This window comes from Haliotis rubra, unplaced genomic scaffold, assembly GCF_003918875.1.
Source record: "Haliotis rubra isolate DU_JTF1 unplaced genomic scaffold, ASM391887v1 Scf337, whole genome shotgun sequence".
NCBI lineage: Eukaryota > Metazoa > Mollusca > Gastropoda > Lepetellida > Haliotidae > Haliotis > Haliotis rubra.
In genome coordinates this window covers 450,956-470,935 of record NW_025767010.1, presented here as the reverse complement: position 1 = coordinate 470,935, position 19,980 = coordinate 450,956, and the positions used below count along the sequence as shown (strand labels likewise).

General features: G+C 38.3%; 1 protein-coding gene across 1 annotated transcript in view; it reads left to right on the top strand.

Moving 5' to 3' along the window:
• Window positions 1–19,980, top strand: part of LOC124284433 (serine/threonine-protein kinase MRCK alpha-like) — a 63,595-nt gene that overhangs the window by 20,496 nt on the left and 23,119 nt on the right. Inside the window, 19 exon segments of the mRNA XM_046720514.1 lie at window positions 2,011–2,106; window positions 3,179–3,478; window positions 4,263–4,406; window positions 4,865–5,030; window positions 6,796–6,878; window positions 11,546–11,625; window positions 11,850–11,989; window positions 12,940–13,074; window positions 13,709–13,824; window positions 13,987–14,093; window positions 14,835–14,970; window positions 15,147–15,319; window positions 15,607–15,898; window positions 16,202–16,326; window positions 16,697–16,802; window positions 17,043–17,197; window positions 17,739–17,839; window positions 19,005–19,069; window positions 19,353–19,674. Coding sequence (XP_046576470.1) covers window positions 2,011–2,106; window positions 3,179–3,478; window positions 4,263–4,406; window positions 4,865–5,030; window positions 6,796–6,878; window positions 11,546–11,625; window positions 11,850–11,989; window positions 12,940–13,074; window positions 13,709–13,824; window positions 13,987–14,093; window positions 14,835–14,970; window positions 15,147–15,319; window positions 15,607–15,898; window positions 16,202–16,326; window positions 16,697–16,802; window positions 17,043–17,197; window positions 17,739–17,839; window positions 19,005–19,069; window positions 19,353–19,674 — 2,842 coding nt within the window.

Below are 19,980 nucleotides of genomic sequence, written 5' to 3'. Positions count from 1 at the left end.
GATGTATAACTGAAATTCATTTCTGATAATGTCAAAATGTTTATAACTTTTCAATCCCCTACAAGTGATCATAATATTTTTCTAATTTAGTTATCATATACTTTTATCAATTTATTATAAGTTATAACTTGATTAAACATGACTTACTAAAATATGTCTTCAATTCGTATGTAGGAAATCGAAAATGAAGGTCTAATCCTAGATACCTGTTTATAAATATGAAATTTATCTTTTATCATATTATTCAAATAATGCAACTACAACTTAAATAAGTTAATTTAAATGAAAATGCAAGCTTACACAATTATAATGTCCGGATAAACCACAAAGGAAGCAAAAAATGCGGCGATTTTTTTCCATTTGTAACATGTCATAATATCCCGTTACCTTTTTCTTTTCTTTTTTTCATTTTTACGTGATCGGAAAATTATTATAAAAGATTTCTCAAATAATATGTATGGTCGCCTATTTCCCGTTATCAGTGCCTTTCTGCTCAGTAGCGAGATACAACAGTGGAAAATACCTCCGTTTTGAAGCTTCATATGAATAACATGAGAGGCGATTAGTTTGATGGCGGCTGTCGTTCAAAAGCTCGAACATCAACAATATCACTGTACCCTTGCCAAGAGTATTTTCACAGTTGTAAGAAGCGATTTTATTGGATAAAGATTGGTTTCTAATGACGCTTTTTCGCCACAGTCTGCTATAAGGGTCGTGATTGGTCGAAATCATGCATGTGACCCTAAGGCAGCCAATCATATTAAAGCAATGGATACCGTCCTCGTAAACAAAAACTTATAGATTCAGACGGAAGTTTTGGGTAAAATCATGATATTCTGAACGTGTTATGCAAAAAATCACCACCTATACGTATATTATGGAACTTAGTGGACGTATCGTGCAAGGTTATGACCTGTGACAAAAATGCTTTATGCATATATTTTAGCCATTAAACATCGTGTCCGAGCGCTAAGTTCGAGGCGATGAAAGCCGAGATGTCTCTTGAATTACACTACGATCGCTCAATAAAGATGGAAATAGTAAGTTATTATGTATGTTTGACAACTTTTATGACTAATATGAGTACTGTTGTTGATTTTATTCTTCAGTTTATTCAATTTGTTTAATTATTTCCACGAAACATTGTTACTTTGCTGTTTGACAACTTTGATATGGACCCGCTGCCGAAGCATCTGTCCGAGAAAGCATGTATAATCAGTGCATATGTATGCATCCACAGGACGCACATGTAAAATATTTGTGCGTCCTTTCAAATTTTCATGAGTATATTACGCAGGACACGCGGGTAGATTTATCCCTGAGGTCCGTGACTGAACATATAAATTCTACCAGTGTTTTGATGAATGAAAGTCATATTCAAATTATTACATGTATGTGATTTCACGTTAAAATATCTAGATTATAACTTACTTGGCATATTTGCTCGCCGGGGGCTTTGCGGGCTAACGGTTGAGAAATAACCAAGCTTCCGCCATGTTGGGAAAGTGAGCCGTATGAACAATACGTTTCCTGATTGGGTACTGTTACTATCTGAGCCAATCAAATACAGTATTACATCGGTGCCAACCCGGATGTAAATATGGCGCTATCGTCAACAGCACGCACTTTTCCCGATGTTTTAAGGTATTCACGATTTATTCAAGCAATTGATAAGTGATTAAAACATCTGAAAAAGCATATGAATTACATACATTTTATTTGACACGTATAGATAAATCTAGTCGCCCAGAACTTTTTTGACTGGCGACAAAATTGTGCATTTTTAAAAAACTTGGTCGCCCCAATGCAGATTCAGTCGCATTGGGCGAACTGGCGACCGGTAGTTTCTATCACTGTTCCTGTATGGACTGAGCATGAAAAAAAAAATAAATAAATAAAAAAAACAATAAATTTTAGAAGAAAGAAATGTATTGTGTTACAAAGATGTCTTAGATTTTATGTTGTGTATAAGAACAGTGCAGTGTGTAATTTTATGTTTCTGTGTTTCAGACTGCTTGTTTCAAAGAAGAGCGGGATGTGTTAGTGTATGGAGATCGTCGATGGATAACAAACCTGCACTATGCCTTCCAGGATGAACATTATCTGGTAAGATGGGTGGGTGAACATAGGGTTGTGAGGCTGAGGAGTTGACAAGTATATGAGCCTTACCAGCTTGATCTTCTTCTTGTGCGTAGCATGTTGTATTTGGTATTACACTTCCTAGGTGAAGTACAGTTTCTATGCTTTCGTTGGGTTGAGTCTCATGCGGGATTCCACCCACACTCTTAGAGCCAGGCACCTAATAGCCAGCACACAAAGTCAGGGACTGTGGCATTGTGTATTCGTAACATTTGTCCTCCTTTTGATATAGTTAGTCTGATTGCAGATGGTGGAGAAATATTTACAACAATACTGGGTTTTGAATTTGTGCTCAAGAATAACAATATTTCAGCCCAGACACAAGTCAATTACATTAATGAAAAGGTGCAAGGACTAGTTGGTTTGTCAAACATGTTAAAATTCATGAAAAGCAAAATATTTTTGACCAGGTGTATTGAGATAGATTTTTAACCATTTTTCACATTCCTTGAACAGCTGCTTCATTTTTGGCTTGGTCATGAGTAACATTGTCATTGAAAAATGTCACAGTTACTGTGTAGAACTGAGCTCAGGTGTTCCATCATCTTGGACCATTCGTTTTGATCCCAAACAGTCAGTGATTTTGTTTCTAGTTTGTCACAGGTATATTAGTGCTTGTGTGTCCTCCAGAGCTCTGAAGGTCTGTGACCTGTATTCTTTCGGGCTTTCCCCCCAAATTTAGCATGCATTCATGGCCCCAGCAGAGGTAAAATAGTAGTCCATTAACGGAATCGGTTGCCTTAATTATCACAATTTAATGATATACCCACCGTTGTTTTAATTTCTGTGAGGTTTGAGTAAAATGACAATCGGTTGATTACAGTCAGTGTTTCTAGCGGAAATAAAATGCTGTGTATCCCGGCTGATTGTTACCCTGACATTACAGATCATTTTTTACTCTTGTAACCACTGACTTGCCTGGCCCAGACACTGTTATTAACCGACTACCATGATATAACTGGAATTTTCTGAAACAAACAAACAATGACTTGCCAGAAAGACTGATTCCGCTGTTTCACTGCCTGCTTCTCCCTTGCAGTATCTTGTTATGGACTACTACTGTGGTGGAGATCTGCTCACATTGCTCAGCAAGTTTGAGGACCGCCTTCCAGAAGACATGTCCAAGTTTTATATTGCTGAAATGGTCCTTGCTATAGACTCTCTTCATAAACTTCGTTATGTACATAGAGACATCAAACCCGACAATGTGCTTCTTGATAGAAGTGGTCATATAGTGCTAGCTGATTTTGGGTCATGTCTCAAACTAATGGCTGACGGAACAGTGCAGTCCTCGGTAGCCGTGGGGACACCAGACTACATCTCACCGGAAATCCTAAGAGTAAGTCACATGTTTTTCTTTCTATTGAGGGCATGTTCACGACCCTGGTGGTCTTCTGCATATTTGAATCCTTGTCCCAAATCTAGACCTTTAATGTTTGGTATAACACCCTCAAGAACCTCTTAACTTTGTTTCTCAATTATTAAACATAGCTATACACTATCTATAAGCAGTTAAATACTGCAATACTATTATACCAATAATTTGTGTTCACATGTGAAACAGGTATTATGAGTTCTTGATCTTTGTTGAAGCAGTACACCATGTTTTTGTATTTAGTAGAAGGCAGAGTTGCCTCCCTTCATTTTATTACAACTACTAAGTAATGAACAAATTCCTGACATTTGTGTTTACTTCCTGCTTAATAGTTTGTATCAAGTTAGAAATTTTTTGAACTGATGGTATTGCAAAAATACCAAAGGTATATCATCTGTGTTTAAACAATACATATTGAATGTGTTGGATCATAGATTAGTGATGTGGAATTATATATGCTTTAATAATATCCCCTTGGAAATTCAATGAGTATGTTTAAGAACGTTTTTCTTTTTTTAAAAATGAGTATTGGGCGGTCGCAGTGAGACATGACTCAGTGGTCATAGTACCCATAGTGTGTGGATCATTGCTCTTTCTGTCAAACACTGGCTTACCTTTTCCAGTATTGAGTATTTTTGTAGCAATATTTATGTGGACTATCAAAACCAGATACATTCATTCGCTTGGTTTGGAAATTGTGGGATTATCTGTATGGTAGGAGTGTTTTAGAATGTATATTTGTTTCCAGGCTATGGAGGATGGTCATGGTAAATATGGCCCCGAGTGTGACTGGTGGTCTCTCGGTGTGTGTATGTACGAGATGTTGTATGGAGAGACGCCATTCTATGCTGAATCCCTGGTGGAGACATACGGCAAAATTATGAACCATCAAGTAAGTACAGATTCATTTACAATAAAAAGACATGGTTTGGGAAGCAAACCTTGATTAATGATTTGATTATTGGCAGTAAATATTCTACGTACATGAATGTTTGATTGTTTCATATTAAAATAGTTTATCATGCCATGCCAGATTAGCCAAAGTGATGTGAAACAATTGGGTGTTCTTTACTTTCTTTGAGACTCAGAGGTACAAATACTTCAGCTCAATCACCTTGTTGATTGCATACCGCCTCCAACTGTCCTACCTGGATATAATGCCATATTTTCTCCTGGACTAACGGTGGCATTACAACCAGGGTATTCTGTACTTCTGTAGGTGATAGTACTTTGGTCACTGCGACTAATCTTCGATTATTTCAATAATTAGGACACCACTAAGCTTGTGAGACCAACTGTTGGTGCCACCAGTGCTACAGGTTTATGATATAATCCTTTTGTTCCCATCAGACGAGGTTTGAGTTCCCAACAGATGTAGACGATGTGTCTCAAGAAGCCAAGGATCTAATCAGGCAGCTCATCTGCAGTGCAGACAAGAGGTTCGGCAAAGGTGGACTGGATGACTTCAGAAATCATAACTGGTTTAGTGGCATTGACTGGAACAACATTAGAGACAGTAAGTAGCTAGCTCGACCATTTGTTTAGATCCAGTGTTTGATCAACACTAGTGTTGGGAATTGGTTGAAATCTCACAATTGATAATTGGTTCATTACCAATGAGCAATTATCAAAAAAACCCACTTAGTTTGCGTAATGTTTTAGATTTTCTTATTCAGATTGTTATTGCAGATAAGTATAACTTGGTTCTCTGATGTTTTTTTGTTATGCCCCGCCACGCGTTTAGCGCGAAGTGGGGGATATAGTATTAGGCTCTGTCCGTCCGTGCGCAAGTATGAATTAGAATATCTTAAGAACCGTTGACTAGATTCTTTTCATATTCGGTACCTAGGTTCATCACAGTATAAGAAAGGTCCCAGTCAGGTTTGTTGACATTGACCTTCATTTCAAGGACACAAGAGGACTTAACATTTACTCTTGTCAGCGAGATATCTCAAAAACCGCTGTCTAGATTTTCTTCATATTCAAGATGAAGCTTTATCTATGGAAGGCGCAGGGCCCAGTCGATTTTGGTGACCTTCACTTAACTTTCAAGGTCACAGCGACACTTTGAAGATTTCAGTATATTAACCTGCATGTTAAGATGGTCAGCGAGATATCTCAAGAACCATTCTCTGGACTTTCTTCATATTTGACAACAAGCTTCATCTAGGGAAAGTGCAAGGCCCAGTCGATTTTGGTGACCTTCACTTAATTTTCAAGGTCACAAAGACACTTTGAAGATTTCGGCAAGTTAACCTGAATTCACTGGATTTTCTTCACAGACTTTCAAGACTTCCCTTAAATGTTTTTCAATAAGCAATTTCTTTAGTACCATTTTTGCATATTTCATACACTATGACATTCATGTCAAGCTCAAAGTCAGTCTTGAAAATATTTGTGTGTTTGAACAACTAAAGAGAAGATATCAAGAGAGGTTGACTGGTCATGTTTTTGTTGACATTTAACTTCATCTTAAACTTTAATTACTTTTTAAGTTTGATTTGATATTTTGCGGCGGGGGATTGTCACCTTAGTGACAATGCTTGTTTTGTTTAGAAATTGCGCAAATTACATTTGCAAATTTCAAATCCAGTTTAAAATGATGCAACTTGCTACTTTAAAGTGATGACTAATATATCATGAACATAAACTTCCTAGAGTCTTAAAGAAAGATTCAGTCATGACTTTTCAGTAAGTGAAGTGAGTTCTCTAAGAATGAAACATATTTCAGGACATGACAAGTTCTAAGATATGTTCCATTGTCAAGTGTTTCAAACATTAAAACAGTAGTTCCAAAATCGTTTGTGTTCGATTATGAGAAAATGTTCTCTCTTTCTCGGTCATTTGGTCACTGCGACTAATTTTCGATTATTTCAATAATTGGAACACCACTAATCAACCCCCAATGCAAAGCTTGTGAATTTGTCATTGATACATGGTAATTATTGTCGGTTTGATAATAGATGTTTTTCAATACCGAGACCAGACAGTATTCCTATTTTTCTTCATATTATACTGCTCAACATTTGATAAGTATACTGAAATACTTAAACTCTGTGATGTAACAGAACAGCATATTGAAGTACCTGCTTGTATTTTATCAATTTCAAGCTGAACATGCTTCATTTTAATGTCCAATTTATATGTTGTATGAAAACTTGTCTGTTACATTCAGATATCCACCTTCTTGCTCTCTAAGGAGTATGTATTCTGTATCTTGTAATTCTATGTTACAACCTTTCTCATGTGTATGTCTAATATGATCCATTGTCTGTTTACAGTGGAGGCCCCTTACAAGCCTGAAGTCTCGAGTCCGACTGACACTTCCAATTTTGATGTAGACGACACAGACTTTCGACATACAGTAAGTTCACTCGAGATCATATGTATAACATGGATTTAACTTGATAGTTCCTTGTATGCTTAGTGTGTATCATTGGAATTAATAAAATGGCAAGCCTATTATTATTTCTGATTGTTCCAATCCAAAGGACCAGTTAGGAAATACACACTAGTACATTGATGGATGCTCATACTGTCACCTTACGTTTTAGCAAGTGAGTGAGTTTAGTTTACTGCCGCACGCAGCAATATATAGCTATATGGTGGCAGTCTGTAAATAATCAAGTCTGGATCAGACAATCCAGTGATCAACAGCATGAGCATCGATCGACGCATTTGGGATACAATGACATGTGTCAGCAAGCCGGACCACCCGATCCCGTTAGTTGCCTCTTACAACAAGTATAGGTTACTGAAGACCAATTTTAACCTGGATCTTCACAGGTCCACCACTTAAGCATGATACTCAAATTGCGAAGGGCATTACACTGCCGAAAATTCAAATGAAGTCGAAGCGAATGACAAAAATATGATTATTTGAAATTTATTACCGAACACAAGACACTTGTATTGTTGATATAATCCGGTTAGTGATGGTCATGTCACAGTTACGGATAACTAAATAATCGCCATGACCCTGATATAAGAGCTGAGATTATATTTTCTTAATTTACATACATCTTGAATTGACATGTACTGTTATTAGTGCAACATGATTTTTGTCTGGTGCAACAGGGTTTTGATGTCTACATGTATAAGATACAAGTTATACCCACTTCCTGTATGCCAACATATGTGTATGCTGTGCTTACAGTTGTAAGAGGGGCGGTGGGTAGCCTAATGGTTAAAGCGTTCGCTCATCATGCGAAAGACCCGGGTTTGATTCCCCACATCGGTACAATGTGTGAAGCCAATTTCTGGTGTCCCCTGTCGTAATATTGCTGGAATATTGCTAAAAGTGGCGTAAAATTAATTGACGACCATTGTAAGAGTCAACAAGTAAGGTTCTATGTCCTTTTTGTGAAGTGACCTAAGATCTATCGTATGGAGTTACTGTTAAAGAGGGGAGTTATTATCTGTGTAGTGCAAGATCGCTGTGTGGAATAGCACCCTTTGTAAATATGTGATCTGGAGTATGTTTGTCCTCACTCATCCATTCACTTGAGAGCAATGATTAAAATGAAGATTCATTGCAGGACACAGCTAATGCCATGTGGTTGTCTCCGATTCCTACTGTTAAATGTAGGACTTGCAAAAATGATTGATAATGAGTGTTATTGTCAATTAGAAGAAATATTAACGATTTGTTATTTGAAAATTGTTTCATCAATAATATCATGCATCGGATGTTGTTTTGAAGGGAAGTTTTAATATACCTAAACATACGTCTTATTGTGACTTGCTGCAGGACAGCTACTGCTTTTGTTAAATATTTGATGCCCACAAATGTACCTGTGATGAAATGTGTTTCCCCTCACCATTGATGTGATATATGTTGTTTTCTTTTGAAGCTTTGTGAATATTTGTTCAAAGTTACTTCTCTGATATTATTGATGATTGATTGGTATTCAGTTTTTGATTGGTATTCAGTTAACTCTTTCTATACAATGTAAAATTTTCACAGCTGCACATATACCAGGCATCTACAACCCTTGCATATGACCAGATGTTTCTAGCTGTAGCCCTTGAATTCGATGGATGAGATATTACGTCAGAATTTTTACAATGTTTCCATACAGGGGGACGTGATAACTTGTCTACTCATATTAAACTTATTTCACAGTTTTCTAGCTATGTATCCTTGTCCTTCAAATGCAATTGTGTACTTTGTGACAGTGTATTTTTTAGGATTTACTTGATTATCTCCCCTGGTCAAAACCATGTGCTATATGACCTTGACATTAGGTGACCACACAAAACAGATTACTCCAAGTAAAAGTTGTCCAGGAAGTGGGCATTGAGTTTGACGTTTTGATTATTAGCAATGTTCTTTGACTGTTGACTGTTCGTATAGTTGTTACCACAGGAAACACTCATTTCATTGTTCTTTGGATTTGGATGTCATGACTCTATAATTCTAAGTGATGACATAAAACCACTAAATTGTGGTTGTTCTTCCAACGCGGTGTAGTCCCTGGATTGAAAGAAATTATCACAATGCTGTATTAGTTCAATTATGTTTCCCTTTTAGAAAAAAACAACTGCATTTTCAATGTTTCTGTGCTAAAGCCGACCTAATTGTTTCTCTTTTGGTCTGAAATATTTTAATTAAGAAATACAGTTCGTTCTACTGCCATGTATAGTGTAATAAAGCACACTTTCGCCCTGAACTATTATAGTTAAAGCACGAGGACGCTTGCGTCTGAGTACTTTTTACGATATATAATAGTTCAGGGCGAAGAATTGTATTTCTTTTCTAAGATACCAAATTTACTACTTCTAAAGATAATTACGATTAATCTAAGGCAGAAAACAAACTATGGTGTCGGTGACCTAATTTAAGAATCCTTGCACAGGGCTAACTGGCGCGCTGTTCTATTGATGTGTCTGGCCCCCTATGTTAAGACGAACGTTACCAGAAAAACAAATGATAAACAGTTTGATGACGGTTTGCGTTAGGATTAAATATCTTCTCGAAATTATTTTAAGTACATCTGTGATTAACGTAAACCATATGGGGCAATATGAATGTCGCATTTCTACTACCAGCGTAAGTTTAGATCCGTACATCCAGATGAAGCTGAGTAGTCAAGCGTCATTCCACGATTGACCCGTGAATATCCGGGGTAGAATAGGTCTTCAGCAACCCATGCTTGCCACAAAAGGCGACTATGCTTGTCATAAGAGGCAACTAACGGGATTGGGTGTCAGGCTCGCTGACTTGGTTGACACATGTCATGGGGTCCCAATTGCGCAGATCGATGCTCATGAAGTTGATCACTGGATTGTCTGGTCAAGACTCGATTATTTACAGACCACCGCCATATAGCTGGAATATTGCTGAGTGCGGCGTATAACTATACTCACTCACTCACTCACATTCCACAATTGTATTGTGGGAATGTAAACATTGCGAACGTTACCGTGTCACTGAAAACTTGTGAGTCGAATTGAGACATTTTAACTATCGGAAAGCATAAACGTAATGTTTCCACCAGTGACGTTAGCTGCGTGAAGCAACTGCAAACCAAGAAACGGGATGCAACGGAGTAGTTTACAGTAGGAGGCTGTACGAGTCTATGACAACTGACATGCATCATGTCGTGGCATACATTGTGACGTAATGCAAAATTGTTCAATTACGAGGGGGCAGACTAGAATGGCGCAGTGACGCCAATACATTGTGACGTAATGCAAAAAGTGCACATTATCGTCTGATAAAGTATTGTTGGCACCTTGGATCTTTCACCGAAGCATCTTAGAATGACAGACAGACAGACAGACAGACAGACAAGTTTATTCAGTAAAAGGCCACAGGCCCATCATACAGTCATTTGCATATGATATAGATAGTTTAGTGCACATGCTGTGTAAGAAGAACATTTCTAATGCGCTGAAGTACATGATACAGAAAAATACTGACATCTCTTATGATACAATCATTATGTGTTTTCATAATGTTAATAAAATTGGCATTTGGATCAAAATCAGTAAAATATTTCTGAATATATCTTAACCTTAAATCAGAAAAACATTCACACTTAAGGAGTACATGGAATTCATCTTCAATAACATTTTTGTCATCCAATTTACAAAATAGACATAATCTCATTTTAATTAACTTTATTGTATCTTTCAGTTTCAACAGCTAAATTAAAATTACCACATCTAAATTTAGAGAGTGCAGATCTGAGATGTAAAGGAATATCAGAATTTAAATACCTTTCCACATTTAAAAATGTCTTAAATTGGGAGTAATAAAAACACTTATTAGAATTTTGAATTGAAGTGGACCAACATTGTTTAAAATTATCCGAAAGTCTCTGCTTAAACAAGGATATGAAATAATCAACATTGCCAACATCCTGACTGATCCCTGCATAGCCAAAACCATACTTAAATAAAATATTTTTGACACAAGTTGCCCAAGTAGTGCGGCCAACATCATCTAAGGACTTGAGCATAATATAACAATGTTTTGGCAGTCTATCAAAAGGCATATACAATAGGTGACACCAGTATTTAATTACTTTAGTCATATAAGTAATTTGTAGAGGAAGTCTGCCACAATCACCAAGAGCCATGTTATTACAGGTAGATTTACCAACTTTCAAGAAATATTTACAAAATTTTACCTGAACAGACTCAATGATGCTACAATAGTTAGTACCCCAAATCTCAGACCCATAACACAAAATAGGTGAAACCATACAGTCAAGAATGAAAGAGAATAAAGATGTTTTGAAAAATAATCAGTTCATATGGATTTTGATGTTATATTAGCCATGAATGGTCCATGTCAACGGTTGAAACCATGGAGATGTGATATCACGTCCCTTGTATGTAAGTGTCATGTTGCTAAAAATAGACTCGTATTGAAGGGCTGTGACCCTTCAGACGTGATATCTTGTCCTTTGAATGGAAAGAGTTAACTATTAATGATCTCTCATGAGGAACATAAATAGCCAACCCCAGTTACGTGTAGGCTGAGAGAAGATCATGCCAGTACCTGTATGCCTTTGTTTGCAGGACACAGTCCCACCAGCAACTTACACAGCATTTAAAGGACACCACCTGCCTTTTATTGGTTTCTCATTTACACGCAAGTCGTAAGTACCTGTCTTCTACATGCTGCTTTTACACTAATGTATCTGTTCATAACACTCAGTAAAGGAATTGTATGTCTTAAAAGTTTGTTGACATACATTTTAGCCAACATATGATGATGTCCCATTCAGTATGAAATACCAGTTTAGATTTGAAAGTGTGATGGTTATTAAAAGAATTGAACAACTGCAAGGATTGTGTATTAATGTTGTGTCATTCTCTGCAGTAAACTGTCTGATGTGGCCTGTCTGTTTGATCCTGAGGGAGCGAATGGTGACACTGTGGATGGAGCTTTAGTGGAAACATATGAGAGAAAGATCAGGAACCTAGAAAGAGAAAACAAAGACTTAATGATAAAAATTCATGGTAAGTCATTCGCACACCTCAAAAAGCAAGGTATAGCAATTTCTCGAATACATGACACATTTTATGGATATCAACTTCTTATTGTACAGTACACAACCCTGTGCACTTAAAAGAACCCACGAATCACTTGGTATATGACCAGATGGTGGCCACATGAATACGTGCAGTGAACTTGGACAAAGTACTGTGACTATGTGTCCCAGTCCACCAAGCTGTGAATGGGTACCTCATTAGGATGAGAAAGCCACAATAACTCGGTGCGCCTTGTGGCTGCAAGAGTTGTATACTCCCCAGGGAGTTGAGATTGATAATATGTTGTGCTGTTGAGATTGACATCCAATGATCGAGGGAAAATATACCAGCGCCTTGAGCATGCACTTGTTGCCTGGATATGTGTCCTATAATAATAATAATAATAATAATAATGATAATCTATTCTTTACATGACCTTTCATTCACCTGATGAAGGAGCAAGAATTAGCTCTGAAACGTGTAAAGAATAAAAAAGAAGTTGATATCCATAAATGTGTCATGTATTCATGTTCATCCAACTTCTAAATGCCTTTCAAAAACTTATCAATATCTCAGCTATGACAGTGGAGTGGTGTTTGGGTTGCCTATGCCATTTACTTAGGTTGATGCCCCACTTTGACATCGATAAGGCAAATGGAGACCGATTTTTCACCAGCCATGGTAAGGCTGGAGTAAAATGTGAAAAGTCTTAAGACCCCTTTCCTTCAACTTCCACTTATATAATCAAAACAAAATGTTACAGTAGCTTATGGACTGAGGAATCGTGTTGCAAAATCTGAATTCTGATATTTGTTAATTTTGCATTCACTGTTACTGATTATGAGTTGTAGAGTTTTGTAAAGAAATTTACGGAATTTTGTACATCAGAGCACAAATATGTCGTTCCATCACAGACTTAAACTGTTTTCTTCACACAGAAACAACTGCAACAATAAATGAGTTGCGGACAACGCAAGACATCAATGGTGTGGCAGCAGCAGCAGCTTCAGGGTCGGACGATGAAGTGCGGCAACTGAAGGAAGAGGTGGCAGTTTTACACAGGGTTGTAGCAGGTATGACATCTTCATTCAGTATGTGTTTTGATCATAGGTTCTAAACCTGTTGGAAAGCAGGCAAAGATTGATTCCCAGCAAACTCTCCTGGTCGTAAGAAGTGGACAAATGGATTGGGTGGTTAGGCTCCTTGACTTGTTTGAGTGAGTGAGTGAGTTTTGTTTTATGTCGCACTCAGCAATATTCCAGCTATATGGCGGCGGTCTGTAAATAATCGAGTCTGGACCAGGCAATCCAGTGATCAACAGCATGAGCATCGATCTGTGCAATTGGGAACCGATGATATGTGTCAACCAAGTCAGCGAGCCAAACCACCCGATCCTGTTAGTCGCCTCTGACGACAAGCATGGGTTACTGAAGATCAATATTCTAACCCGGACCTTCACAGGTCTGACTTGGTTGAAGGTACACTGAGTCAATACACTCTGAAGGTGTGGATCATTGCTTGCAGTTTCAAATACTGGATTTTTAACTGGCTGTTGTCATAGAGCTGCAGTATTGCTCATTATGTCATTGGACAGCAAAGAAACAAATCATACCTTATGATTACCCAGTTCTAAAAGGATTATGATTGTGTGTGTGCAAATGAAATGTTGGTAGAAACGTCTGGATTAATATGGAAATACTTTTTCAGAATCACAAGGGGAGGTCAGCCTTTTGGAACAAGATCTGAAGAAAATGTTTGATTCAAAGCAAGAGGTTGAACGGAAATTAAAATTACTGGATGAAGAAAAAGCTGCATTCGAAAAGGTTTGTACATGAACAATTACTGCAAACTGATGGTGCCTAGTAATAGTAGTTCATACAGTGTATATTACATAGATATTGAAGTCAGTATTTTCCAATGAAAGTGGAAGAGATTAGACATTTGATTGCTACATACAATTGATTATTTTATGCTTGTTATGTAAGGAATTGCAAGATTGGCGAGACAAGTACAAGACCCAAGGGAGAGAACTCAAGGATGCCTTGTCGAAACAGAAACTAGCCATGGAACAGTATACAAGTACCAATGATTCGTGAGTGATTTTCAATGATTTCAAACCAGTTCACAATTGAAACAGATATCCAAGCGTTTAATAGGGTGAATATTTAAACTAAAGTTGTTTTCTGCTGCTTTGAGAGATCTGAATTGTGTCATAGTCATGAAGTCGATGCAGGAAATGTTGATGAATATTACTTTGGAGAACCTGTGTTGACAGAAACGATATCTTGTTAAGGATGATTACAGACCTAAAATTAAGTTTATATTGCGGGAAGCTAATAATGTTGGCCTGATGTTTGTTGTGAAAAATTTGCATGGGTTTGAAAATGGTATCTGTAATTTGTATATGACAAAATTAACACAAATAACAGGGGTTGCCAAGGGTTGTCATTTGAGGGGAGGTTAACTTGACCCAGGGCAAGTGATAACTGTTTGTGAATTTCATGATTTCCTCATGTCTGTGGTGCCTGTCGTACAGTTCACGACTGTGCCTCCATATGTTATGAAGGGGACAACCAAAAATACTGACACAGAGACATGAACTGTCTTAATGAGTATGTGCCAGGTATTTGTCGATGAAGTAAACAATATTAAATTGAAACCATAATGGCATAGATTCTTCACAGATTGCTGCACAGATGGACAGAACTAACCTGACTTGCCTGTTGCTTTTATATGACATGAACCTGAAGCAGTTTTTACTTATTGCTGAACGTTGAGTAAGCAAGAATGGTTTTATTTGTGAAAAAAATCTTACATGTGAATGTTGTTGTAGATTGTTGAAGGCTCAGTCAAAGGTGAAGGAGTTGACACGGGAATCACGGAACAAGGAGGAGGAGACAGAAGATTACAAGTCGAAGTTGGATGGTATCCGACTGGAGAAAAGGAGGCTGGAGAAACTCATCAGTGAGGTATGGAGGCATTTTTCTTTGTTTTTTTATTGCTACATTTAGCGATATGACAGCTTCAGCTTCCTTGAAGTATTCAAAATCAAAACAAAGCAGTGATCTTGAGCTTGTTAGGTTATCAGTGGCTTTGTGTGTACTGTGAACAGTTTCAGAAAACCCTTACACTTTGGTTTATTTAGGCCCAAAACCAAATCGATGAGGCCAAATCTGAAGCTGGCAAGGAAAAACGGTTACGAGAAAGAGCAGAGCAGTATGCTTCAGATTTGGAGCAAGAGCTGGAAAACATCAAGCGCAGACAGATGGGTCGCTCAAGCAGTTCCACAAATCTAGAACTAACACAGGAGATCACTAGGTAAGAGTTTTCCTTTCAGACTCTTAACAGACAGATAACACTGAAGGGTCCGACGAGGATGTCAACTATACCTACTTGTGACAAATCCTTCTTCAGTCTCTTCTCTCAAATCTTAGGTTTTTTAGGTTCTGACATTTTTATGAAGTAAGGATTTTTCTAGTGTCTGTGGTCCAAGTAATTCACACTGAGATATTTGTACCATTAAGTCAGCCAACATCTAGCAAACACACCCAGGCCAGCATCGTGTCTATCATGTCTGTTATGATGATGGAATCGTCTTGTTTCAGGTTGAAAGCTGAAGTAGAAAGAAAGGATGTAGAACGGGAAGAAGAACTAGCAAGAGTTTCCTCTAAATATTCTACGGAACTGAGTGACATTAAGTACCATTTGAAGGAATCAGAAGCTAAGCGAAGTGAGCTCCAACATGAGATGACAAACCTGAAGTCGAAGGTTTCTCAGCAGCTTGTGGATGACTTGAAGGAGCAGCTCCAGAAGTCCAAGCAGCGGGCTGAGATGCATGAACAGAGGAGTAAGGCCTTCAGCAATGAGGTGGATAGACTCAAGGATGAGGTGCACTCGGTAAGGCTTGTTGGTTGAGATGTCCCATTATATTGACATTCTCCTTGCTCTTTATTAATGTGAAGGCATGAAATTCCTCATCTTCCCATGGCAAGAGAGTTAACTGACTGTAAAAGTAGCATTACCACCCTTGCTGTACTTGGCTGGAAGTTAATGGCTCAATTGTAGCCCCATTTGTGACTTCATCCCCATTTTGATTGATTACAAGAGAGTGTTTACTGAGGTGAAGGGAGACGTTCATGGAGGTTGGGATTCTTTGTGCCTTTCCACACACAAATGATCAACACATACTCTTACTTTCAGTATCAAAATCGCATCGACAACCACATACGGGAACGCTCTCAGCTCGAGGAGGAGATTCGGGATATCTATGACAAACGGGAGTCCGTAGCTCAGTGGGAGGCACAGATCTCAGAGATCATCAAGTGGTAAGCACCTCACAATACCATGTGGACCTGCCTCAAATATTGCTGACTGCAGCATACTAAAACAACATTGCTTGTGGTGATGCAGAGGCGAGAGCAGTCTGCAAGACAGTAGCTCACTCTCTGAACTCAGCACTGATTCATTGAATGATATCTTTTCAAGGTGCTGCTGCTCGATTTGTTTTAATAGTTACAAATTAATAATCCTTTCAAAATATCTTTGAGAAATCACTAGATTTTTACATGAGAAATTTCTTGTGTAAAACGAAATAACTGGAAATATGTCAGTAAGTGTGTTGGAATTTATTATTTTTTATGTAGATATTGGTTGTTAAGTAGAAACGTATGTGAATTGTGGCTTTGTTTCGTGCAGGGTGAGTGATGAGAAGGATGCTCGAGGCTACCTTCAAGCACTTGCCACTAAGATGACAGAAGAACTGGAGAACCTGAAGGTGATGGGAGTGTCCGGTGATGACCCGGTGAGTTATTTTCTCATGTCCACTGTGGTGGGATATCCTGAGTGCTGCATTAGGCAAAGAACAAACAAACAAACAAACAAAACTCAGTCCATTGTATTTCATTCAGCATGAAATTCCAAGGGTCCTTGTCATTGTTTAAAGTTAGAGATTGAATGGTGCCTCGATTGTACTGATGTTGTGGGATTCCAAGACCTTTATTTTGAACATTGCATTAACAACATTTTTTTTTTTTTTTTTCAGTCCCGAGGCCAGCGATGGAGGAACCGAAGGTCTCAACGTCTGGACAAGATGGAGCTTCTCAACCTCCAGTCTAGTCTTCAGAGTGAGATCCAAGCCAAGACCATGATCAGTGAACAGCTCACTCGCATCAAGGAAGAGAATGTGTCCAATGAGAAGTAAGCTTTGTTCTTTCTCCAGCGCTCCAGATCATTTTCTTTTTACCTTAGGAGTGTTTACTCCTGAAGTTAGCTGAAAAGGAGTATAGGGGTGGAATTCTGTGTTTGTTACAGTGCAGCATCGCTATGTCTCAAAATTAATTGTATTTTACTTGGTCTGCCAGCACACACATGGGTATTACCATTGCTATACTACAGTATGATTTGTCTTTATGTGACAGTGTGTCACTGATTCTCTACTCTTGATTGTCAAACAAAGACGCAACAAATTATAGTAATTTCAAAATGTCTGTCAGCTGTTCATTATCTAGAACTTGTAGTAAATGAACTACCACTACAAGGTTTTAGTTAAAAAGAAAAACAAAATCAACTTAATATCTTATCTTCTATTACTCTCAGCATTTTAGAATGTCAGCAAGGACATATCACCTCATCATTTTCAACTATTATCGCCCAATATTACTGAATAGTAAATAGCTGGTGTTTTAGTTAGTCAGTGAAACAAAAGGAAAGCTAATGTTGCACATTTGTCCGTTGCCAGCAAGATCCATGAAAAGGACAGCGTGATTGCTGAGCTGAAGAGGGAGAACGAGGAGCTCAGGGAGCAAGTACAGAGACAGCAGGAGAGCCAACCTAAAGAATGTAAGTACAGCTTACAGAAGCTATCTAGGTGCCCATTACATTGGTGGGGACACAGATGGCTGGAGTAGGAATTACGGGTTGGAATAGGATCCCAGTAATGAGGTAGTCAGTGGATGAGGTAGTCAGGCTTGGCTGAATGTGCTCCATCCTACCCTGACAATTGGACATTGTTCATAACATCAGTCATTAGTTACTCCTCTGTAGTCTATTATTTACGTCATCATATCTCAATTGAGAAGACCAATGCTCATGATATTGATCACTGGAATGTCTGGTCCAGGCTCGATTATTTACAAACCGCTGCCATATAGCTCTGGCCACTGTCATATGGCTGGAATATTGCTCAGCCTTGTGCTTATGGGATTGGAGATCTACAGTAGACCATCTCAGATAACCTGACAGGCTGTTGGCTTGTTCACAGTTGTTGTCAGGCCACATGATAGTGTAGTGTGTGTTAGTGCTGACAGTTTTTTGGATGCAGTCTTAACCCAGAACAACCCAGTATTATTAACAGGAGGTGTAAATCCTTATGTATACTTATCCTTTGTGATTCTCTGTACTGAAACACATCAATGTTACACTTAGGAGATAAACATCATATGTTGGCCAATTTCCGGGTGTTATTGAGTATTTGAAGCACGGGAATTCATTTGGAACCGACGGCGTCAGCGGGAGGTTTCAAATGAAATATTTCCGTGCTTCAAATACTCAATAACACCCGGAAATAGGCCAACACATGATGTTTATCGAGATTGTAAACACAAAAGTAAACCAAAAGGTCCACACACGTTTTTCTGTCTGCACTCATTGACATCGAGTACGGGTACAGCAGTGAAATGTCATCAGCCGGCCGTTTCGGCTGTCTCCCATGGTGGCATTTGGAACTGCTCATTTGTGACGTCATTCGGACTTTACGTCACAATATGATTTTAATGACGTCATCACAGCTGACGACGTAACAATACAATGGTGTGAGCGATGTTTGTATGTATTAATACGCAGCGAATTTTTGGGAATCGAATACCATTTGATCACGTTTTTCAACCAATCAGATTAAAGAACACAGTGACTTTTGGTTTACAATGTCTTCTAACATTCAAACACTTAAAGGTATGCTTAATTGTCATTTCTGAAGTAATAGCTTTTGTGTTGCATTTCTTTTCAGGGGATGATAGTAGAGAACCGGGATTATTTAAGTATTTCAACGACCGATTCACATTCAACATGGATGTAAGTACACAACTTCAGGGATATACTGAAAGAATACTTTTAATTATTTAGTTGTTGACAATCTATAACATGGTTCATTTTAGCAAGTTGAAGGAGATAGTGGTAATTTCAAATTATCTGTTACACTTTTCATTAGTTTCTAGTGGTTTCTAATATTTCTGGTACAAATAACAGATTTTAGACATCAATAAAGAGTACACACTGCATTATGTTTGGATTGTTGTTTGGAAACAGGAAGCCATTTTGAGCACAGATAATTAACCTGACCTCTTGTTGATTGCAGCAGATTTCAATAGACAGTGAACAAGGTGATGACAGTGAGGACACGGCATCACGGACAGACTCGCGGACAGATTCCCGGTCAGACCTGCAGGCAGGAGACACCCCGGAGTCATCCCTCACACGTGATGCTGTGCCGTTCTCGCAACCGTACGAGCCAGTGTTTCAGAAGCCCTACTCCAACAACACCAGCCCCGCCCAGGGCAAGCCCCTGCCTCACCCTAAAGCTCATAAGTTTATCGTCAAGTCTTTCAGTACCCCCTACAAGTGCAATCATTGCACCTCCTTGTTGGTTGGCCTGCAGCGCCAGGGCATTACATGCGAGGGTAAGTTTTGCTTTCAGACAAAACCACACACATTTATAGTAATCTCATAGAAAGACAGCACTAATAAATCTCAATCTATTCCAAGAACAAAAACAATACTGGAGGAGACTTGTTATATCTTCTGAGGGAAACAGCAATCTCTTCCTAACTGCCTGAAGATCTGAGGACGTGAGGAATTAGTGACAGGTGCTTGTTCAGCAAATCAGTGTCTAGGCTTCTGAATTGTAGGTGCAAGTGAGACAAGCATCCATACCAGCATATCTGATTCTTTATCTTTTGAAAACAAACCTTAGCAACCTTTCCTGA